At 49.9% G+C, this 24,772-nt stretch overlaps 1 protein-coding gene across 3 annotated transcripts; it reads right to left on the bottom strand.

The window, feature by feature from the left end:
- Positions 1-2,306: 2,306 nt before the first annotated feature.
- LOC140410670 (protein PML-like) lies at positions 2,307-23,944 on the bottom strand. 3 transcript variants are annotated; one of them, XM_072499064.1, is made up of 4 exons: positions 23,705-23,944; positions 21,362-21,408; positions 8,153-8,309; positions 2,307-3,296 (listed from the first exon to the last, which is right to left on the bottom strand). In XM_072499064.1, exons 2-4 carry the CDS (start codon positions 21,374-21,376, stop codon positions 2,557-2,559), a joined length of 912 nt encoding a protein of 303 aa, XP_072355165.1. In that variant the 5' UTR covers positions 21,377-21,408; positions 23,705-23,944; the 3' UTR covers positions 2,307-2,556. The 3 variants fall into 3 exon arrangements, with proteins under 3 accessions (XP_072355165.1, XP_072355156.1, XP_072355174.1); XM_072499055.1 differs by having other exon boundaries at positions 23,738-23,942; XM_072499073.1 differs by lacking the exon at positions 23,705-23,944 and adding an exon at positions 22,988-23,102.
- Positions 23,945-24,772: the final 828 nt, after the last annotated feature.

The following is a 24,772-nucleotide window of genomic DNA, read 5'->3' as shown; positions in this document are numbered from 1 at the left end:
CAACCCACCCTACACCACCCGACCCCCACCCACCCGACACCATCCCTAACCCCCAACCCACACCATCCCTAACCCCCAACCCACACCATCCCTGATTCCCACCCACCCGACACCATCCCTGATTCCCACCCACCCGACACCATCCCTGACCCCCAACCCACACCATCCCTGATTCCCACCCACTTTACACCATCCCTGGCCCCCCATCCCACACCATCCCTGACCCCCCAACCCACACCATCCCTGACTCCCACCCACCCGACACCATCCCTAACCCCCAACCCACATCATCCCTGGCCCCCCATCCCACACCATCCCTGACCCCCACCCATCCCGGACTCCCACCCACCTACACCATCCTGACCCCCACCGGCCCAACCTACACCATCCCTGACCCCCTCCTATCCTCCACCATCCCCGTCCCCCACCCGCCCTACACCATTCCTGTCCCCAGCACCCACCGTAGACCAACCCTGACCCCCACCCACTCAACACTATTCCTGATCTGACATTTACTTCACAGAAGCTACAGTTCCCGATCACAGAATATCCATGAGTTTGTTTTTGTTATTTTAAATAAATAGGAATTAACAGTTATTTGGCATTACGGAATTTGAATCCTACTGAAAAGAGTCATGTTGCTGAATGTTTTTATCTTGCACTCCACATTCTCCCCATGTCTGCGTAGGTTTCACCCCCACAACCAAAAGATGTGCAAGTTAGGTGGATTGGCCATATCTTTTTATTAACACAGTAAAAAATATGTACAAGGCCAAACGGTACAAACACTAACAGGGTCCCCTCCCCTCAGTACCAATGTATGGCGAGGGGGGGGGGGGGGGGGGTGGTAGGATACTCTTACAACAGTTCACAACACAGTTGTACAAAAAACAAATGGTACAAGCACTAAACTTTGCGCAAGGTGGATTGGCCATGCTAAATGAAATGAAAATTGCTTCTTGTCACAAGTAGGCTTTAAATGAAGTTACTGTGAAAAGCCCCTAGTCGCCACATTCTGGCGCCTGTTCGGGGAGGCTGGTACGGGAATTGAACCGCGCTCCTGGCCTGCTTTAAAAGCCAGCTGTTTATCCCTGTGCTAAACCAGCCCCTTATTGCCCCTTAATTGGAAAAAAAATAATTGGGTACTCCAAATTTTAAAAAATCTTGCACTCATCAGGACAAACACCAAATGCCAAATTTAATGAATAACCTCAGCCGGGACAGGAATTGAACCTGCGCTCCTGGCCTTGCTCACCATCAAATTTCAAATAATCACAGCAATTTATACTACCACCTCATTTACACTTGCTAGAAACAACATCCATTCATACACAGGGACCTATTCACTCCAAACAAAAGGAATACGTCCAACCCTTGCACCCTTTTTGAATTACTGGCGAGCTTGAGAAACCTATAATTCGTCATTGCAATCTCCATGACAACCCCTCAGCCAATTAGAGTCAACTTGCCGACTAATCAGCACCCCTTTTCTCCAGCAGTATAAATTGTTGTGATTGTGTGAAATTAGGCATTCTTCTGCTTGTCCTGATGAGGGCAAGACCAAATGCTCCAGCAATATCTCCCTTCAGCAATATACAATGTGTATCACTGAAAACAACCAGGAAATGCTTGTTAGGATTTGACCCCTGAGCTCACCACCAGAGAGCATCTGGTGAGGAAGGATTCCTGTCACTGATCACTGACTGATGGCCCATGCTTGGCTCATGTCTGAAATTCAACTACCTAAGGCAGGCTGCATCTGTGGAGCCATGCCTGGACAGGGCTATTACCTCCGCATGTATCAGAGAGTATACTGTATGATCTTTGTGCTTCCAATGGTTGGAAGTCCACTCTACAAGACCCAGCCTTACCAACCCCACCCCCCACCCACTGCTGTCTGGCAAGAATATTAATGCCCCCTCACCATCGGCAAAAGTCTTTCTATTTTTGACCCACTCACACCTCAAGCAAGCCCTGCTGCACTTAGTCATCACGATGTTCTCCAATTCCTCTCATATACTCACGTTATACCCAAATTACTTTTGGTCCAGCGCAATTGGCTAGACAATTAGTTGATGATGGTGAGCAAGGCCAGCAGCGCAGGTTCAATTCCCGTCCCGGCTGAGGTTATTCATGAAGGCCCAGCTTCTCACCCTGCCCCTCGCCTGAGGTGTGTTGATGCACAGGTTTAATCACCACCAGTCAGCTCTCCCCTTCAAAAGGGTAAAGCAGCCGATGGTCACCTGGGACTTTACATTTTACCTGACAAATATTGAAGTGAGACAAGTACGCTTAATAACTAACAGTCAATTTTTAAAATATTATTTATTGAAGTTTACATGTGACATTATATTTAAAATCAGCGATGTGGGTTCGAACAGTGCAGAGATCTGAAGCAATTAGCAAGTAAGAAAGGCGAGGAAATGCTTTGCCTCTTAGGACTTAGGAAAAGTGTGTATTTGTTGCTTATTGGAAGGAAGATGTGTCCTCATGATCATGTTCTTATCTGTCCATTACATGGCAGGTTAACAAAGCAGGACTAAACCAGCAGCCCTTTCACCGACTGAAAAAGTTGGAGAGTCTGGTGTAGGTGGGCCCCGGGAATCCCAGAGATTGGAGAAGGGTTTTTAGCCCTGATTCAGGATTTTGCTGATGTGTTAACTTCAGCTTTTCAAAATTAACTTCCTGCATCGCAAGTTTATCTGCAAGCTGAAAGAATAGTATTTTATCATCAAGGAAAGGTTGCAGAGATACACGACTTTCAAGCTGAGAGAGAGAAAACTGATTCTTTTGTTTCTGCTCTGGAGTAAATTTAAGAATAGAGTACAGCTCCTGCAAGCTCTTTACATCTTCAATAGCATTGTGTGCTTCATAATCTTTTTTAAGATAAGCCTTCACTAAATCAGATTGCCTATAGCTGCTGACCTCGGACCTGGGAACAATATCCCTGGCCAGACTGTATGTATCCAGGAATCCAGACACACATTTGTCAAATTGTTCTTTCATGGAGAGCTCTTCCCAAGCTCTTAGCATAATTGGACCATCAAATTTCCAGATGTTGTGGCCTGCTAACAGAGGCCTGTCCAACGACTGCAGGAACTGCAGGAAAGCTGTCATAGCCTCTTGGAGGGTGCAGGTGAGTTGAGCTTCTCCTTTGTGGTACAAAACACCATTCATCACCTGGATTCCAGTAATGGCTGCTGCTCCTACCGTCATGGGAATGACGGGCATGACGTATTTATCGAAGATCTTCTCACCACTCACTGCCGACAGCTGCACAATACCACAACATTTTTCTGGAAGGCATAGATGATGTTAAAGTACAACCTTTCTTTCCAAACTGGAATTTACAGACTAACCAATTCCTCCGTGTTCGGAGGAAAACAGGGATAGACTGGGCTGGGAGTGAAACAGGGATTAGACTGAGCTGGGAGTGAGACACGGATAGACTGGGCTGGGAGTGAGACAGAGATGGACTGGGCATGGAGTGAGACACGGATAGACTGGGCTGGGACTGAGACACGGATAGACTGGGCTGGGAGTGAGACAGGGATGGACTGATCTGGGAGTGAGACACGGATAGACTGGGCTGGGAGTGAAACAGGGATTAGACTGGGCTGGGAGTGAGACAGGGATAGACTGGGCTGGGAGTGAGACAGAGATGGACTGGGCATGGAGTGAGACACGGATAGACTGGGCTGGGACTGAGACACGGATAGACTGGGCTGGGAGTGAGACAGGGATGGACTGATCTGGGAGTGAGACACGGATAGACTGGGCTGGGAGTGAAACAGGGATTAGACTGGGCTGGGAGTGAGACAGGGATAGACTGAGCTGGGAGTGAGACACGGATAGACTGAGCTGGGAGTGAGACACGGATGGACTGGGCTGGGAGTGAGACACGGATAGACTGGGCTGGGAGTGAGACAGGGATGGATTGGGCTGAGAGTGAGACATGGATAGACTGGCTGGGAGTGAGATACGGATAGACTGGGCTGGGTGTGAGACACGGATAGACTGGGCTGGGAGTGAGACACGGATAGACTGAGCTGCGAGTGAGACACGGATAGACTGGGCTGGGAGTGAGACAGGGATAGACCGAGCTGGAAGTGAGACACGGATAGACTGAGCTGGGAGTGAGACACGGATAGACTGAGCTGGGAGTGAGACACTGATAGACTGGGCTGGGAGTGAGACACGGATAGACTGGGCTGGGAGTGAGACAGGGATGGATTGGGCTGGGAGTGAGATACGGATAGACTGAGCTGGGAGTGAGACACGGATAGACTGAGCTGGGAGTGAGACACGGATAGACTGGGCTGGGAGTGAGACAGGAATGAATTGGGCTGGGAGTGAGACACGGATAGACTGGGCTGGGAGTGAGACACGGATAGACTGGGCTGGGAGTGAGACAGGGATAGACTGAGTTGGGAGTGAGACACGGATAGACTGGGCTGGGAGTGATACACGGATAGACTGGGCTGGGAGTGAGACACGGATAGACTGGGCTGGGAGTGAGTCACGGATAGACTGAGCTGGGAGTGAGACAGGGATAGACTGGGCTGGGAGTGAGACAGGGATAGACTGGGCTGGGAGTGAGACAGGGATAGACTGGGCTGGGAGTGAGACAGGGATAGACTGGGCTGAGAGTGAAACACGGATAGACTGGGCTGGGAGTGAGACACGGATAGACTGGGCTGGGAGTGAGACAGGGATAGACTGGGCTGGGAGTGAGACAGGGATAGACTGGGCTGAGATCAAGTCAGGGATGGACTGGGCTGAGAGTGAGTCAGGGATGGACTGGGCTGGGAACGAGACACGGATAGATTGGGCTGGGAGAGAGACACGGAATAACTGGGCTGGGAGCGAGACAGTGATGGACAAGGCTGGGAGCAGTTCAGGGATAGACTGTGCTGGGAGCGAGACAGGGATAGACTGTGCTGGGAGCGAGACAGGGATAGACTGGGCTGGGAGCGAAACAGGGATAGACTGGGCTGGGAGCGAAACAGGGATGGACTGGGCTCAGAGCGAGTTAGGGCGAGACTGGGCTGAGAGCGAGACAGGGATGGACTGGGCTGCGATCAACACAGGGATGGACTGGGCTGAGTGAGACAGGGATGGACTGGGCTGAGAGTGAGACAGGGATGTACTGGGCTGAGAATGAGACAGGGATGGACTGGGCTCAGAGCGAGTTTGGGCGAGACTGGGCTGAGAGCGAGACAGGGATGGACTGGGCTGCGATCAACACAGGGATGGACTGGGCTGAGTGAGACAGGGATGGACTGGGCTGAGAGTGAGACAGGGATGTACTGGGCTGAGAATGAGACAGGGATGGACTGGGCTGCGATCAAGACAGGGATGGAGGGCTGAGAGAGACAGGGATGGACTGGACTGAGAGCGAGACAGGGATGGACCGGACTGAGAGCGAAACAGGGATGGACTGGGCTCAGAGTGAGTTTGGGCGAGACTGTGCTGAGAGCGAGACAGGGATGGACTGGGCTGCGATCAACACAGGGATGGACTGGGCTGAGTGAGACAGGGATAGACTGGGCTGAGTGAGACAGGGATGGACTGGGCTGAGTGAGACAGGGATGGACTGGGCTGAGTGAGACAGGGATGGACTGGGCTGAAAGTGAGTCAGGAATAGACTGGGCTGGGAACGAGACAGGGATGGACTGCGCTGAGAGTGAGACAGGGATAGACTGGGCTGAGTGAGACTGGGATGGACTGGGCTGAGAGTGAGACAGGGATGGACTGGGCTGAGTGAGACAGGGATGGACTGGGCTGAGTGAGACAGGGATGGACTGGGCTGAGAGCGAGTTTGGGCGAGACTGTGCTGAGAGCGAGACAGGGATGGACTGGGCTGCGATCAACACAGGGATGGACTGGGCTGAGTGAGACAGGGATGGACTGGGCTGAGTGAGACAGGGATGGACTGGGCTGAGTGAGACAGGGATGGACTGGGCTGAAAGTGAGTCAGGAATAGACTGGGCTGGGAACGAGACAGGGATGGACTGCGCTGAGAGTGAGACAGGGATAGACTGGGCTGAGTGAGACTGGGATGGACTGGGCTGAGAGTGAGACAGGGATGGACTGGGCTGAGTGAGACAGGGATGGACTGGGCTGAGTGAGACAGGGATGGACTGGGCTGAGAGTGAGTCAGGAATAGACTGGGCTGGGAACGAGACAGGGATGGACTGCGCTGAGAGTGAGACAGGGATGGACTGATCTGGGAGTGAGACAAGGATAGATTGGGCTGAGTGAGACTGGGATGGACTGGGCTGAGAGTGAGACAGGGATGGACTGGGCTGAGTGAGACAGGGATGGACTGGGCTGAGTGAGACAGGGATGGACTGGGCTGAGTGAGACAGGGATGGACTGGGCTGAGAGCGAGTTTGGGCGAGACTGTGCTGAGAGCGAGACAGGGATGGACTGGGCTGCGATCAACACAGGGATGGACTGGGCTGAGTGAGACAGGGATGGACTGGGCTGCGATCAACACAGGGATGGACTGGGCTGAGTGAGACAGGGATGGACTGATCTGGGAGTGAGACAGGGATAGACTGGGCTGAGTGAGACTGGGATGGACTGCGCTGAGAGTGAGACAGGGATGGACTGGGCTGAGTGAGACAGGGATGGACTGGGCTGAGTGAGACAGGGATGGACTGGGCTGAAAGTGAGTCAGGAATAGACTGGGCTGGGAACGAGACAGGGATGGACTGCGCTGAGAGTGAGACAGGGATAGACTGGGCTGAGTGAGACTGGGATGGACTGGGCTGAGAGTGAGACAGGGATGGACTGGGCTGAGTGAGACAGGGATGGACTGGGCTGAGTGAGACAGGGATGGACTGGGCTGAGAGTGAGTCAGGAATAGACTGGGCTGGGAACGAGACAGGGATGGACTGCGCTGAGAGTGAGACAGGGATGGACTGATCTGGGAGTGAGACAGGGATAGACTGGGCTGAGTGAGACTGGGATGGACTGCGCTGAGAGTGAGACAGGGATGGACTGGGCTGAGTGAGACAGGGATGGACTGGGCTGAGTGAGACAGGGATGGACTGGGCTGAGAGTGAGTCAGGAATAGACTGGGCTGGGAACGAGACAGGGATGTACTGGGCTGAGAGTGAGACACGGATAGACTGGGCCGAGACACGGAGAGACTTTATTTTCCAATTAAGAGGCAATTTAGCGTGGTCAATTCACCTACACTGCACACCTTTGGGTTGTGGGGTTGAATCCCACGCAGAAAGGGGGAGAATGTGCAAACTCCACACGGACAGTGACCTGGGGCTGGGACCGAAACCGAGTCCTCAACACCGTGAGGCAGCATAGTTCAGAGACATATACAGACTAGGCTTGGAGAGAGACCGGGATAGGCTGGGCTGGGAGCGAGACAGCGATAGACTGGGCTGGGAGCGAGACACGGATAGACTGGGCTGGGAGTGAGACAGGGATAGACTGAGCTGGGAGTGCGACACGGATAGACTGAGCTGGGAGTGAGACAGGGATTAGACTGAGCTGGGAGTGAGACACGGATAGACTGTGCTGGGAGTGAGCAGGGATAGACTGAGCTGGGAGCGAGACATGGATAGACTGAGCTGGGAGTGAGACACGGATAGACTGAGCTGGGAGCGAGACACGGATAGACTGAGCTGGGAGTGAGACAGGGATAGATTGAGCTGAGAGTGAAACACGGATAGACTGGCTGGGAGTGAGACACGGATAGACTGAGCTGGGAGTGAGACAGGGATAGACTGAGCTGGGAGTGAGACAGGGATAGACTGGGCTGGGAGTGAGACATGGGTAGACAGGGCTGGGAGTGTGGCATGGATAGACTTGTAATTCTATTTTTAAAACATATTTTTGTATTACCTCTTGCACATTCTCACTCCAAATTCTTCACACACCCCTTACTAAGACTCTTATTTTAGGTGTTGCCCTTCAACTCATCTCCTTTCCAATTCTACTCTCCCTCTGTTCATGTGTCCCAAGTTACCTGAATTTGATCCTCTGTGGTGTACCTTTGTTTTATTTTGGTGAAATCTCTACACATCTGCAAATTGATATACACGGAGAAGGAACAGACATCACTGTATGATACAGTACCCAGCACAAAGCAGAGGGAGTCTCACTCAGATCAGAAGATTATTACCTAGGCCTGTGGTTTCCAGGTCAAAGAACACCATGGTCTCCTTGGTGGTCACTGGGGGGACACTGTCTTCATCATTGGTTGGTTCAGCAATGCGTACAGCACTGCTGGCATCATTTGGTGCTCTCTCTGTCGCTCCATCCTCTGGAAGCTGCAAATTCTAAAGCAAACAGGATTCACCAGCTGAAATAATTCCACCATTTTTACTCATGTAAAATCATACTCCAATTTTGTCGGAGTCATTCTGCATTCTGTTAAGATCTGGTGGCGATCAACTATTTAACTGTAACAGTATCTGCACCAATCACACTCGAAGTGCAATCCAGCATGCTCACTTACAAACATAAATGATTCCTCTGTTTGACATCTCCAAAAATCAGGGATAAAGATTAAACCCCAGAGAATAAAGGACCTTTATTTTCTTTCCAAGATACACTGTGTGCAGAATTTTAAATACCTTGGTCGGACTGATTGTAACTAAAACGAAAAGCAAAATACTGGAGATGCTGGAATCTGAAATAAAAACAGAAAATGCTGGAAAAACTCAGCAGGTCAGACAGCATCTGTGGAGAGAGAGAAACAGTTAACGTTTCAGATCAATGATCTTTCATCAGAATGGGTGATAAGCGCTACCGACCTGAAACTTTGGGTGGGCTTTTCCACCCGAGGCATAAGTCCCTTGGCGGGAATGGGAACTGGGAGTATGTCTCCTTACGGAGCGCAGCAGGAGGTCACACTGAATCGGACGATGCTGGGCTTATTAATTATACAAAGTGGTTTCCCAACTATTTACACAGCAGGGCAGGCAGGATGCCACACACCCCATCATCATATGTGGGCACCAGATAGTTGCTGCTCTCACTGAAACTGACTGATTGTCTCAGCAACGACCTGGAGGCAACAAGCTGCACCAGCACCCATATTTAGTGCCCCATCCTTGGCGGTACTGCGGAATGTAGAACATAGAACATAGAACAATACAGCGCAGTACAGGCTCTTCGGCCCACGATGTTGCACCGAAACAAAAGCCATCTAACCTACACTATGCCATTATCATCCATATGTTTATCCAATATATGTAGTAGAGCAGGGAGGTCCTGTGGGGATTGAAGGATGAAGACCACCCGATTCACCAACCCTATGTGGGATGCTGACGCACAAGAAATGGCTGACTGACCTGATCCATGCCGTCAGGGTAAGGGAATCCTCTGCCGTTCTAACTTGCCTCACAGAGGCGATGGGCTTCAGTGGCCATGAGACCATTGGTGCTGTCCATGCCTAAAGGGCTTCTCATTGTGAAGCACTGAGGCCTCATAGTCACACTGTCATCCATCTAGTCCACAGGTACAGAGGTGACTGTGGGTCACTAACCCTACCACACAGACGGCTCATACTCCGGAAGGAGTTTGTAGGGGCATGGTGTGGAGGACACCAGCAAGCGCAGCAGATACCAGGTCTTCTTGTGCCTGTTCCTTCTATGTGCCTGAGCTCACCGTTCTGGAGGACGCTGCCAAAAAACCCTATGTCTTAGTGCAATGGAGCTTTCACATGGCATACCTTAGCCAGAGGGTACACATGCTCCAGCATGCGTAGGCCACCTGCATCCAAAGTGCTCTCAAACCATTTTCTCTCCTTGTGCAGGACAAATGCTCACAGCAAGCATGAAAGAGAAAGAGAGAGACGGGGGGGGGAAGAGAAAGAGAGAGAGGACGGGGGGAAGTGGCAGGCATGGCTGAACTCCAGCACCTGACCCCATAGGAAGTGCGAGCTGCCAAACTAGCAGCAGAGGATTGGGAGCGGGCATGTGGAGATGGTGAGGTCAACATCCAGGGTGATGGGCCTGTTGGCACTGTCAGCGGATCACTATACAAGGCAGGACAGTGATGATGACTCGCTGTGAGGAAAGCTCAGGTGCTCCTCAGTTTCTGCAGAAGTCCGACTTCTGTCTTTCTGCTGACAGCGCGCTCACACCCATCCTCTGAATGTCCACATCAGGAGGGAGGTGGGGGTAGCGCGGGTGCAACAGGCCTGCTGTAAAGATTAACGTGGGAGAGGTTTCACTTATATGAGATATGTCATGTTTTAATAGTGAACATTTTTCTGTGACAGATTTCCATCTCCCCTAGCTATCGATAGTGGCCTCACCAGTGCCCACACAGTGCTCCTCACTTTTCTTGATCTTCCAGAATGATGTGGAGGTTTTAGAGAGGCTGCAGAAGAGATTTACCAGAATGTTGCCTGGTATGGAGGGCATTAGCTATGAGGAGCGGTTGAATAAACTCGGTTTGTTCTCACTGGAACGACGGAGGTTGAGGGGCGACCTGATAGAGGTCTACAAAATTATGAGGGGCATAGACAGAGTGGATAGTCAGAGGCTTTTCCCCAGGGTAGAGGGGTCAACTACTAGGGGGCATAGGTTTAAGGTGAGAGGGGCAAGGTTTAGAGGAGATGTACGAGTTAAGTTTTTTACGCAGAGGGTAGTGGGTGCCTGGAACTCGCTACCGGAGGAGGTGGTGGAAGCAGGGACGATAGTGACATTTAAGGGGCATCTTGACAAATACATGAATAGGATGGGAATAGAGGGATACGGACCCAGGAAGTGTAGAAGATTGTAGTTTAGTCGGGCAGCATGGTCGGCACGGGCTTGGAGGGCCGAAGGGCCTGTTCCTGTTCTGTACAATTCGTTGTTCTTTGTTCCGTGGTCTACCACCACATCTAGGTGTGTCCCCAGAATCAACATCAGGCGTACATTCGTGCCCTGTGGCCTTTGAAGCCCTTGACGGACTTCCTTTGGAGGGCCAGGAGCCGGAAGGGCCCCTTCCGACTTACTGGTCTCACTGGCTTCGCCATCCCACCCTGTTCTGTCACCGCCCTTGAGATGCACCGGTGTCAGTAGGGGGAGATTCAGAAAAAATAGAGACTGCCACCGTCTCCTTGGTGGCAGGCCCCTGGTTGGCCATCAGCACTTCCACCTCCCTGACAGTGTCCATAGGGCACTGGGGGACGCCCTGGGATGGAGAAGCAGCTAGAGTGAGCTCCACGGGCCTCTTGAGTCCTGGAGGTTCTCCATTGTCTGCACCATGGTGTTGACACCCTCAGGAGATTGGCCACACTGCAGTGCCTCAGCATTGCCCACATGCATCTGGGACACATCCCTCAGACTGGGCCATGCCTTCGATACCACCACTCAAGTCAGAGACATCATGCTCTGTGGTCGCCGCCCGAGCAGTGGTGGCCTCGGTGCCACACATTGCCGGCACTATCTTCTGCGGCTGAAGGCTTTGGGAATTCTCCAATAGGCCTTGCAGTCCCTAGAATGTCACTGGCACTCCCTCCTTTTTTTCAATTAAGGGGCAAGTTAGCGTGGCCAATCCACCTAACCTATACATCTTTGCATTGTGGGGGTGAAACCCACGCAGACACGGGGAGAATGTGCAAACTCCACACGGATGATGACCCAGGGCAGGGATTCGAACCCGGGTCCTCAGTGCCATAGGCTGCAGTGCTAACCACTGCCGCCCTTTCCTGGCACCCCCTCCTGAGTGTCACGGCTGTGGCCTATCATCTGCATTAGCTCTTGGAGAACCTTGTCCAAAGACTTGCCATTTGGCTAGGACCCAGCTGTGTCCTGAGATCTAAAAGATCTCTGACTGCTGACTCCCTTGAATGTTCCTGCCTCCACCTGATATGCATCACCAATGTGACCCGGGCACCAGGGACCCGGGTTCCATTCCCAGCTTGAGTGACTGTCTGTGTGGAGTCTGCACGTTGCCCCGTGTCTGCGTGAGTTTCCTCTGGGTGCTCCAGATACCGCCCACAAGTCCCGATAGATGTGTTGTGAGATGAATTGGACATTCTGAATTCTCCTTCAGTGTACCCGAACAGGCACCGGAGTGTGGCGAGTAGGGGATTTTCACAGTAATTTCATTGCATAGAACATAGAACGATACAGCGTAGTACAGGCCCTTTGGCCCACGATGTTGCACCGACATGGGAAGTCAAAAAACAAAAGCCATCTAACCTACACTATGCCATTATCATCCATATGCTTATCCAATAAACTTTTAAATGCCCTCAATGTTGGCGTGTTCACTACTATTGCAGGTAGGGCATTCCACGGCCTCACCACTCTTTGCGTAAAGAACCTACCTCTGACCTCTGTCCTATATCTATTACCCCTCAGTTTAAGGCTATGTCCCCTCATGCTAGCCATTTCCATCCACGGGAGAAGGCTCTCACTGTCCACCCTATCTAACCCTCTGATCATTTTGTATGCCTCTATTAAGTCTCCTCTTAACCTTCTTCTCTCTAACGAAAACAACCTCAAGTCCATCAGCCTTTCCTCATAAGATTTTCCCTCCATACCAGGCAACATCCTGGTAAATCTCCTCTGCACCCGTTCCAAAGCTTCCACGTCCTTCCTATAATGAGGTTACCAGAACTGTACGCAATACTCCAAATGCGGCCGTACCAGAGTTTTGTACAGCTGCAACATGACCTCATGACTCCGGAACTCAATCCCTCTACCAATAAAGGCCAACACACCATGGGCAGCACGGTAGCATTGTGGATAGCACAATTGCTTCACAGCTCCAGGGTCCCAGGTTCGATTCCGGCTTGGGTCACTGTCTATGCGGAGTCTGCACATCCTCCCCGTGTGTGCGTGGGTTTCCTCCGGGTGCTCCGGTTTCCTCCTACAGTCCAAAGATGTGCAGGTTAGGTGGATTGGCCATGATAAATTGCCCTTAGTGTCACTGGGTTATGGGGATAGGGTGTAGGTGTTGACCTTGGGTAGGGTGCTCTTTCCAAGAGCCGGTGCAGACTCGATGGGCCGAATGGCCTCCTTCTGCACTGTAAATTCTATGATGATGACCATAGGCCTTCTTCACAACCCTATCAACCTGGGTGGCAACTTTCAGGGATCGATGTACATGGACACCAAGATCCCTCTGCTCATCCACACTTCCAAGAATTTTATCATTAGCCAAATATTCCGCATTCCTGTTATTCCTTCCAAAGTGAATCACCTCACACTTCTCTACATTAAACTCCATTTGCCACCTCTCAGCCCAGCTCTGCAGCTTATCTATGTCCCTCTGTAACCTGCAACATCCTTCCGCACTGTCGACAACACCACCGACTTTAGTGTCGTCTGCAAATTTACTCACCCGCCCTTCTGTGCCCTCCACTAGGTCATTTATAAAAATGACAAACAGCAACGGCCCCAGAACAGACCCTTGTGGTACTCCACTTGTAACTGAACTCCATTCTGAACATTTCCCATCAACCACCACCCTCTATCTTCTTTCAGCTAGCCAATTTCTGATCCACATCTCTAAATCGCCCTCAATCCCCAGCCTCCGTATTTTCTGCAATAGCCTACCGTGGGGAACCTTATCAAACGCTTTACTGAAATCCACATACACCACATCAACTGCTCTACCCTTGTCTACCTGTTCAGTCACCTTCTCAAAGAACTCGATAAGGTTTGTGAGGCATGACCTCCCCTTCACAAAGCCATGCTGACTATCTCTAATCATATTATTCCTATCTAGATGATTATAAATCTTGTCTCTTATAATCCCCTCCAAGACTTTACCCACAACAGACGTGAGGCTCACCGGTCTATAGTTGCCGGGGTTGTCTCTGCTCCCCTTTTTGAACAAAGGGACCACATTTGCTATCCTCCAGTCGTCTGGCACTATTCCTGTAGCCAATGATGACCTAAAAATCAAAGCCAAAGGCTCAGCAATCTCTTCCCTGGCTTCCCAGAGAATCCTAGGATAAATCCCATCAGGCCCCGGGGACTTATCTATTTTCAGCCTGTCCAGAATTGTCAACACCTCTTCCCTACGTACCTCAATGCCATCTATTCTAATAGCCTGGGTCTCAGCATTCTCCTCCACAACATTCTCTTTTTCCTGAGTGAATACTGACGAAAAATATTCATTTAGTATCTTGCCTATCTCTTCAGACTCCACACACAACCTCCCATCCCTGTCCTTGACTGGGCCTACTCCTACCCTAGTCATTCTTTTATTCCTGACATACCTATAGAAAGCTTTTGGGTTTTCCTTGATCCTACCTGCCAAATACTTCTCATGTCCCCTCCTTGCTCGTCTTAGCTCTCTCTTTAGATCCTTCCTCGCTACCTTGTAACTATCAAGCGCCGCAACTGAAACTTCACACCTCATCTTCACATAGGCCTCCTTCTTCCTCTCAACAAGAGATTCCACTTCTTTGGTAAACCACGGTTCCCTCGCTCAATGCCTTCCTCCCTGCCTGACCGGTACGTACTTATCAAGAACACGCAGTAGCTGTTCCTTGAACAAGCTCCACATATCCAGTGTGCCCAACACTTGCAGCCTACTTGTCCAACCTACCCCTCCCAAGTCATGTCTAATGGCATCATAATTGCCCTTCCCCCAGCTATAACTCTTGCCCTGCGGGGTATACTTATCCCTTTCCATCACTAATGTAAATGTCACCGAATTGTGGTCACTGTCCCCAAAGTGCTCACCTACCTCCAAATCTAACACCTGGCCTGGTTCATTACCCAAAACTAAATCCAATGTGGCCTCGCCTCTTGTTGGCCTGTCAACATATTGTGTCAGGAAACCCTCCTGCACACATTGTACAAAAAACGACCCATCTAATGTACTCGAACTATATATTTTCCAGTCAATATTTGGAAAGTTAAAGTCTCCCATAATAACTACCCTGTTACTTTCGCTCTTATCCAGAATCATCTTCGCCATCCTTTCCTCTACATCCCTAGAACTATTAGGAGGCCTATAGAAAACTCCCAACAGGGTGACCTCTCCTTTCCTGTTTCTAACCTCAGCCCATACTACCTCGGAAGAAGAGTCCCCATCTAGCATCCTCTCCGCCACCGTAATACTGTTCTTGACTAGCAGCGCCACACCTCCCCCTCTTTTGCCTCCTTCTCTGAGCTTACTAAAACACCTAAACCCCGGAACCTGCAACAACCATTCCTGTCCCTGCTCTATCCATGTCTCCGAAATGGCCACAACATCGAAGTCCCAGGTACCAACCCATGCTGCCAGTTCCCCTACCTTATTTCGTATACTCCTGGCATTGAAGTAGACACACTTCAAACCACCTACCTGAACACTGGCCCCCTCCTGCGAAGTCAAATCTGTGCTCCTGGCCTCTATATTCTCAATCTCCCGTACCCTAAAATTACAATCCAGGTTCCCATGCCCCTGCTGCATTAGTTTAAATCTCCCCAAAGAGCACTAACAAATCTCCCCCCCAGGATATTTGTGCCTGTCAGGTTCAAATGTAGACCATCCTGTCTGTAGAGGTCCCACCTTCCCCAGAAAGAGCCCCAGTTATCCAGAAATCTGAATCCCTCCCGCCCGCACCATCCCTGTAGCCACGTGTTTAATTGCTCTCTCTCCCTATTCCTCATCTCGTTATCACGTGGCACGGGCAACAACCCAGAGATAACTCTGTTTGTTCTCGTTCTGAGCTTCCATCCTAGCTCCATGAAAGCCTGCCTGACATCCTTGTCCCCTTTCCTACCTATGTCGTTAGTGCCAATGTGGACCACGACTTGGGGCTGCTCCCCCTCCCCCTTAAGGACCCGGAAAACACGATCTGAGACATCACGTACCCTTGCACCTGGGAGGCAACATACCAAACATGAGTCTCTCTCGCTCCCACAAAATCTCCTATCTGTGCCCCTATCGAGTCCCCAATTACTAATGCTCTGTTCCTCTCCCCCCTTCCCTTCTGAGCAACAGGGACAGACTCCGTGCCAGAGGCCCGTACCCCATGGCTTACCCCTGGTAAGTCCCCCCCCCCACAAGTATCCAAAGCGGTATACTTGTTACTCAGGGGAACGACCGCAGGGGATCCCTGCACTGACTGCTTCTTCCCAGTCCCTCTTACAGTTACCCATCTATCTCCAATCTTTGGTATAACTAATTTCCTGAAGCTGCTATCTATGACCCCCTCTGCCTCCCGAATGATCCGAAGTTCATCCAACTCCAGCTCCAGAACTCGGTCTTGGAGGAGCTGGAGATGGCTGCACTTCCTGCAGGTAAAATCAGCAGGGACACTAACGGCATCCCTCACCTCAAACATCCTGCAGGAGGAACATTGCACTACCTTCCCTGCCATCCCTCTAACTTCCAACCAAGTTCTGGTTAATAAATAAAAAAAATTTAAAATAATAATATAATGTGGCACTTACCTCACACCAATGGGTCTTATTATTAGGTTAGAGGAGGAGGGCGGGTGGGAGACACTACACGTGTCAATTAACACTTAATAGAAAGCAGTGTTAATGTAAGCCTACATGCGACAATAACACAGTGCTCAGCAAAGGTTTGTACCAACAAAAAGGAAGGACGGTAGAAAGAGGGAAAATCGACCGTGGATATCTAAGGAAATAAGGGAGAGTATCAAATTGAAGGAAAAAGCATACAAAGTGGCAAAGATTAGTGGGAGACGAGAGGACTGGGAAATCTTTAGGGGGCAACAGAAAGCTATTAAAAAAGGCTATAAAGAAGAGTAAGATAGATTATGAGAGTAAACTTGCTCAGAATATAAAAACAGATTTGGGAGATGAGGAAATGGCTGAGGAACTGAACAGGTTTTTTGGGTCGGTCTTCACAGTGGAAGACACAAATAACATGCTGATGGAAATGAGGCAATGACAGGTGAGGACCTTGAGATGATTGTTATCACTAAGGAGGTAGTGATGGGCAAGCTAATGGGGCTAAAGGTAGACAAGTCTCCTGGCCCTGATGGAATGCATCCCAGAGTGCTAAAAGAGATGGCTAGGGAAATTGCAAATGCACTAGTGATAATTTCCCAAAATTCACTAGACTCTGGGGTGGTCCCGGCGGATTGGAAATCAGCAAACGTGACACCACTGTTTGAAAAGGAGGTAGGCAGAAAGCGGGTAATTATAGATCAGTTTGTTTAATTTCGGTAGTAGGGAAGATGCTGGAATCTATCATCAAGGAAGAAATAGCGAGGCATCTGGATGGAAATTGTCCTATTGGGCAGATGCAGCATGGGTTCATAAAGGGCAGGCCGTGCCTAACTAATTTAGTGGAATTTTTTGAGGACATTAACAGTGCGGTAGACAATGGATGTGGTATATCTGGATTTCCAGATAACCTTTGGCAAGGTGCCACCAAAAAAGGTTGCTGCATAAGATAAAGATGCATGGCATTAAGGGTAAAGTAGTAGCATGGATAGAGGATTGGTTAATTAATAGAAAGCAAAGAATGGGGATTAATGGGTATTATGTTGCGACTCCGGATTTATTCTGATTTTTACTCATTAAGCCTGTGAATTCTCAGGGAGATTCCTCAGTCTGAGTATATGTCTCCCAGAAACATGCATGTGCAGCAAAGGTATTTGCCAGGGTCCTTGCGAGCCACGTGCAAGAAGTCTCACACACAGACGCACACAAACTGAAACTTTGAGCAGAATCTTATCAGAATCTGGCAAAGTGTCAGGATCAGACTGAAAACTGCTGTGTAGCTCTCCAGTTTTCTCTCCAGATCTTGAGCCTCTTTAAAGAAATATGAATGGACGGGGTCTTTGCCATCACTCTGGCGGGCTGGGGACTGATGGAGCCTGCAACCGGCTCCACAGAGATCAGGGTGCCATCTTTAAAGGGCATCCTGATCAGCACTGAGACCTAGCGGCCCCCAGCCACCACCACGGAGGTATTGGGGGCTCTGCCCACGCCCCTGACACTCTGCACCCACACCACCACGGCAATCCCACCTCTCTCTCAATGCCCATTCTTCCACCCCCACCACACATAAATGAAACCACCCATGGGCCTTGCACTAGGGCCTGACCCTGGCACTGCTCCCTGCCAAATGTTGGAACTGCCAGGTTGGCTCTGTGCCAACCTGACGGTGCCAACCTGTGCTAGGCAGGAGCTAAACGTACCTCTGTGCCCCTGGAGAGAACCCCTCGACCTGCCAAACCTGTTGTAAACAGGTAAGAATATTTAGTGTCAGGGGAAATCATACAGCAGGGAGCCTGTTAATAATATTTAAATACATTGAAATCTCATGCTTTGAACTTCGTGACATCACCAGCAAAGGGGGGGAAATGGGGAAACCCCAGCTCTCCGGGGAGAATCACATTTCCCAATTCTCTCTGGATTTTCAGCCCATGTCGCCGATCCCATGGAGGGCTAGTGCAGCTCAAAATCACCCTCTTCCCCTTCACACTCTCGTCTATTTTACGCCCTAGCATCGGAAATACTGTTTGCTGGAGTTCCAGTTCAGTTTTTAATTTATTTTATAAATTTAGAACGGCCAATTTGTTTTTTCCAATTAAGGGGCAATTTAGCATGGCCAATCCACCTATCCTGCACATCTTTGGATTGTGAGGGTGAAACCCATGCAAACACGGGGCGAATGTGCAAACTCCACATGGTCAATGACCCAGAGTCCAGATCGAACCAGGGACCCCGGCGCCGTGAGGCAGCAGTACTAACCATTGCGCCACCCTGCTGCCCTGGAGTTCCCGTTCAGTTGAGAGAACTGGCACCTCTGTCCACCTCCGATGACCCAACTCCCATGCAGCATAGTTGCGAGCAGCCATGGTGTTCCATTTAAAGCGCAGTCCAAAACCTTATCCCGCTCACCTTGACCCATACCCTTCCATCCATTACATTGAGGCACCAGGTGTACCATTTAACCTTCTCAAAGTTACCTTGAACCACCACCCAGCAGTTACCCCCTGTCCAATTCCATGACCTTCAGTATCCCCACTCTCCCCCCTGCCACTCTCAACCTCCCCCACCATCCTCTAGGCCGACATACCCAACTCACCTCTTCATTGTTCTCCTCCATGTCTAATGCCACCAACCCCAGCACAAAACATCACCGCCCATCAGTAGCTCATTCAGCCATCCACCTGCAGTTCGAGCATTCACCTTGTGGCCCCTAAAATGGCGTCCAGCAAGGGTGCTGGGAAAAATGGTCAAGGGTATGGTCAAGCAGGCTGCAGGCAGATCAAATAAAGCTACAGGAAAAGGCTTTGCATACTTCAAACAATTTCACAGCTTGATGCGAATAACATAAGTAAAGAGCTATCTCCAAGCCACCAACAGGATCAATAGAGCTGCCCTGTTACTCACAATTGTTCACCAGACACAACGGCACCTAACTTCCTTATTTGGAAGGGCCTACATGTTTCCAACACCTTCAAGTATGGCCACTGAGTGACCACCCCAAAATTGATGTGGCAGCCCCTGATTGGACTTTATCGATCAGGCTGATCGAGCCCTGATCAATTGATTGACAAATAACCCTGAGATCGCACACCAAAAGAGTCACAAAATTCAAACAGCATAGTAGTTACTGCACAGATTCATTCTTTCTCTTGAGCGGCAGTAACTAACAACAGTAACTTCCACCGGCCGACGAAGGAGACCATCACACTACCAACAGAAGGAAGATCAGGGCCAGAAGAGAACCAAATTGATAACCAACTAACAGAGGACTGACTACAAGATCGGAACTACAGATAACAGGCCTGTATCTGCCTAGAACTTGTTAGTCACTGCCAAGTTAAGTTAAGATCTTGAAACTATTGGTGTATAGTGTACCATGACAATGGGATGCAAAAGGGCTTTCCCACAGCCTCTGGTGAGCTTGCCAGAAGACTGCCATGACAGGCGGGACAGAAAGTTCCTGCCATCGGGAACCGACTTTACTGGCACAGTCCTCCGGCCACTCTGCGCCAGAAAAACAGCTCGCCGTAGCGCACTGTAGCCAGTGAAAGCTGGGGGACCACACTCCATAATCTCGTTAGACGTTGCAAGGGGAAACCCGCCCATAATGGGCGGGATCAGTTTTTAGCAAAATCTGCATATTAGAGCGAGACAGTAAGCCTTACTCTAATGTGCGGATTCTCGAGGTACCTGAGGCTTTGGGATTCAATCCCTTTACCTCAGATGGGTGCCGTTTGATTCTGGTTCCCACATATGGGGACTAGACGGAATGGCACTTGTGGGGGTCTCCATGGAGATTGGAGGTAGAGTAGTGCTTTGGCACTGCTGGTGCAAGCCTGGCACTGCCCCGATGGGTCTGGCATTTTGTGCATGTGTGTGATCGGGCTGGGTTGCCAGCTATGCATTGGAGGGTGGGGGGATGCCAGGGGATCTTCCCATGTTGTGCTTGGCGGGGGGCCAGGGGACGGACGATGGGGACTCTATTCGGGGCCTTGGAGATCGGGATGCCATTTTTAAATGGTGTCCTAATCTCTAATTACAACGGGGACTTCCGGTGAGCAGAGCTCCCCATTGCAAAAAACGGGGCTATGGATGGCCTCGGCCGCACGTTCCCCTTTTAGGCCCTTTATTCAAAACAAGTCGTGTTGAATAGCCATGTTTCTCAGCAGTGCTAGTGTCCAGAAACACGCACCTAAACACGCTCACTTTGTTCCCTTTTGGGAATATCACGGCCATACCCAAGGAATTGTCTGCCCTTGTCTCCCCGCACAACTCCAGCCGATGGCAGGGGGATTATTCGCTCGGTAACTCTGCTTCTCTCCGCAGCTGCAGCCTTACTTACTGAGTGTTTCCAGTGCTTTCTGTTTATGTACCAAGCAAAGCTCCCTTGACTACAGTATTTTGCAACGACCACAACTGGTTTGAAATGAGACATCGGTTATGAAATTTCCCGGGTTTCCCCACAAACTCCAGCTGGAAGCCTGAGGATAAACGGTGTAAAGGACTGTTTTTCCATGAGCACTGATCCAGCCTCCCACCAGAGTTATGCAACTTACCAATAGAAATCCCAGTGTTTCTGGCTCCTTCCATTCAGTGCCAGTTCCATCCGCAACTGGCCTGAGCCCTCTCTAGTTTTGATTGATCCTTTACAATACAGATTTATATCCCTGTATTCAAGCCTGGGTCTCAGGTGAAAGGACAGTTATTGGCACCTATACATCATTTGTGTCTACTGATACAAATTTGCAGAACTGGTTTGAGAATATTCTATCTGTGGTGTGCCCAGAACCAATTTTATATATTTCCCAAACTTAGTGACCATGAGCATAATTTCACAGCCCTGTCACGACAAGGATGGAGTAATAAAATGGGGCAAACTATTCAAAAGTCCATTGACTCATGCAGAACCGTCAAACCCTGTCGGCGTAAAATCTCCCCCCATATATACAGGAGCTTCTCCAAATGCTTACCCCAGATGACGCCATCTCGTACCCGTCACTAAATCAGGCTGCAAGACCTAGAACAAAAAAAACTCATGTTCAGAGTGAACCATTCTGGTATAAACCCCATTATTCCGCGTACGATAACCCATTACCATTACACTGATCTGCAGCTCACACCAGCGTCTGGTTGCCATGGTTTGTCACCGAGGTTCATCACCTCAAGTCTAAGTTCATCTTCGCTCTACTTCCCAGCAGCTGTTTTCCCATTTGGCTAAACTTTGTATTGGTTTTCTTCCAAGGCACTGTCCTCCCATGTCAGTGTGCTTGGTGTATATCGGTTTCTCAGCCCTGCTGTCCCTCAGCCTCACTCAGACTGGGAGTCAGGACCAAATATAGTCACAATTTTATAAACTCAGAGCAAACTGAAGTTAAACTATCTGCACTCATCAGGAATAGGAATCATACAGTAAACAGGCAGGAGAGATTTTCCTTCCATCGAGCTGGGCTGGGGGCAGACAGGAGAAACTTTCCTTCCATCGAGCTGGGCTGGGGGCAGACAGACAGGAGAAACTTTCCTTCCATCGAGCTGGGCTGGGGGCAGACAGGAGAAACTTTCCTTCCATCGAGCTGGGCGGGGGGCAGACAGACAGGAGAAACTTTCCTTCCATCGAGCTGGGCGGGGGGCAGACAGACAGGAGAAACTTTCCTTCCATCGAGCTGGGCTGGGGGCAGACAGACAGGAGAAACTTTCCTTCCATCGAGCTGGGCTGAGGGCAGAGCTGCTGCCAAATTTCTCCTGTATCTGGCTGGTGGATCACAAGCCAGACTTGGCCGTGCTGACAAACCTTTAGTTTTTCCTTTTCGAGATCGTGAATTCCAAACTCAAGGCTGACATTAATTTGAAGAAGAACAGGAGAGTTATTCCCTGCGTCCTCTCCAAAACCTAGCCGCCATATAAATGCAAATCTATTTCCTCGTCACAGATGAAGAGTAACCATTACTGCGGAGTATGGTTAAATCCACATCACTGGTGGATTTGCTCCACACATTGAGCTGCATGGAGTTAATGCAAGACACGCCCTGTCCCAGCAATCCAAGACGATACTGATGTGCTTGGTCATTACATGGCGGAACAGGCTCGAGGGGCCAGATGGCCTACTCCTGTTCCTAGTTCCTATGTTCTTATGATGTGGTTAACCCCTACTGGACCTTAGGCCCACTGTCACTGCTCCTCAGCTGTCCCCCTGCTCACAGGACATGACTGGAGCTCAATAGTACCTGTGGAGGAACAGAGGGGAATGGATAGAAACAGAACAGGAACTGAGAAATAACAGATAAAAAAAGAGACACAAATAAGAGAGAGCAGACACCACGAATTATGCCCTGTTTAAACTGGACCAGCAGTTCAAATTCCCCAGTGAATGGAACGATCCTAATCTTATAGAAAGCGGTTCCACCTAACCCCTGTCAATTTCCTGTCAGTAAGAAGTCTTACAACACCAGGTTAAAGTCCAACAGGTTTGTTTCAAATCACTAGCTTTCGGAGCACAAGCCAGCGATTCGAAACAAACCTGTTGGACTTTAACCTGGTGTTGTAAGACTTCTTACTGTGCTCACCCCAGTCCAATGCCGGCATCTCCACATCATAATTACCTGTCAGTTTCACCTCGTACGAAAACAGTTTGCCACTTTCTGCTGGCTTGTTCGAAGTTGCATCAACATGTCGTCTCAATTTAAATGAAATGAGTTCATCGCTACATCTGACACGGTCATTTATGTAGGCGCGGTTCCAAACCTTCTCCCAAATCTGTCCAAGACAGGGGAATGTTTCCCGATAAAGCAGGGAGTGACACCCCGTACTTGCACTTTCCAACACTTCGACTGACAGGACTCAGGGCTGAACAGCAGCCCGAATGAAATCAGTGATCTGAGTGAAGGCTGGGGGATTGAGGCAGTCCCTTTCCCCCAGTAATGCTGGTCATTTGAAACAAAACACAGAAATGCTGGAATAACTCGACAGGTCCGGCAGCAGAGAGGGGGAAACATGACGTTTCGAGTCCAACTTGAAAAGTTAACTTTGCTTTTCTGTCTGCGGCCAGACCTGCCGAATTATTCCCGCATTTTCTGTTTCGTTTATAACGTTTCTGATGTTAATTTACAACTCAAGCAATTCAATAACTACAAATCGCACTCGCGGCTGCCACTCTCTACAGTTTAACTGGCAAAGAGCATCGAGCCCCCTCTCCTCAATCCAGTTCCTGGCTCCACCACACATCTGACCCTCGTTGTGAAGCAACCACAAGCACCGTGCCAATGCCATGGAGTTGAGCACACGTGCAATTTGCGTATTAACATCCCCGTACGGCTCACCCTCAAAGGACCCCACACATCAGGAGCACTCACAGCTTTCTGTCCGTTCCCGAGCTCCTAGTGACTCCGATCTGCTGGCCCCCGGCTGCGTTCTCCTACAGAAAGTTAAACTGAGTGAGGTAATGGTTCTGTCAGATTTCCAGTGATTGGTTCAGCAACCCGTGTCCTCACTGTCAGCCGGAACAAGCCGGGGCATGTTGTGTGCAGTATGGCAGCGACAGAACCTCGCAGGCACCACTCCCCTCTGTGGCAGCCCCCAACATGCTGCCGGCCACTGCCTTCAATACAGCCACCTCCACACTGCTGACTGAAGTCAATTGTAGCTGTAGGTCTTTATACTGGACAGCCTGGAGGGACAGACATTACAGTGTCACATTGGGAGCAAACAGATGCAGGGGACACCTGACCTCTGCTGGCTTTATTTTAGTTTAATAACAGTTCATTTACAAAAAAAAGCAAAATACAAACCAATAAACAATGAAGTTACCAACATTCAACCTTTTAGCAGAGACAACCAGAGTGTGGTGATGTGCATCACTGTAAATACACAAGGGGTTAATGTAAATACACTACGACTAAGTAAACACTAGAGGGAGCACCAGAGACGTTATGACATGCAGACATACAGCTAATGAACACATAGAATAGGACACGACCAATGGGCAGTCAAGACACCCAGAGGTGACGCTACCACAAGGGGGCATTATTCAACCCATATAAAAGGACAGGGCACACATGCTCTGTCTCTTTCCACAGGCGACACTTAAAGAAAAGGACAGGGGCAGATCAGAAGCATCACACCCAACACGTGGCTTAGAGCAGACTGGTTAGTTAGACTGAGTTACAATAGCAAGATTAACAGGAGAGTCGAACTCATAGAGAACTGTGTTAATGGTTCAATAAATCATATTGAACTTACTTCAAAGTCTGGTCAAAGCTGCATCAAGTTGCAGCCTGTGTTATCCCAGAGTACATAACACAACATGGTACCACTGAGTGCCTGTTGAATCTATATAGTTCAACTCAGCAAGATCTGTGACGACCAGCAACAGCACCCAGGCAAGATGA

Source organism: Scyliorhinus torazame, chromosome 1, assembly GCF_047496885.1.
Source record: "Scyliorhinus torazame isolate Kashiwa2021f chromosome 1, sScyTor2.1, whole genome shotgun sequence".
Lineage (NCBI taxonomy): Eukaryota > Metazoa > Chordata > Chondrichthyes > Carcharhiniformes > Scyliorhinidae > Scyliorhinus > Scyliorhinus torazame.
The sequence above is the reverse complement of the archived record's forward strand: the minus strand, read 5'-3'. Positions and strand labels throughout refer to the sequence as shown.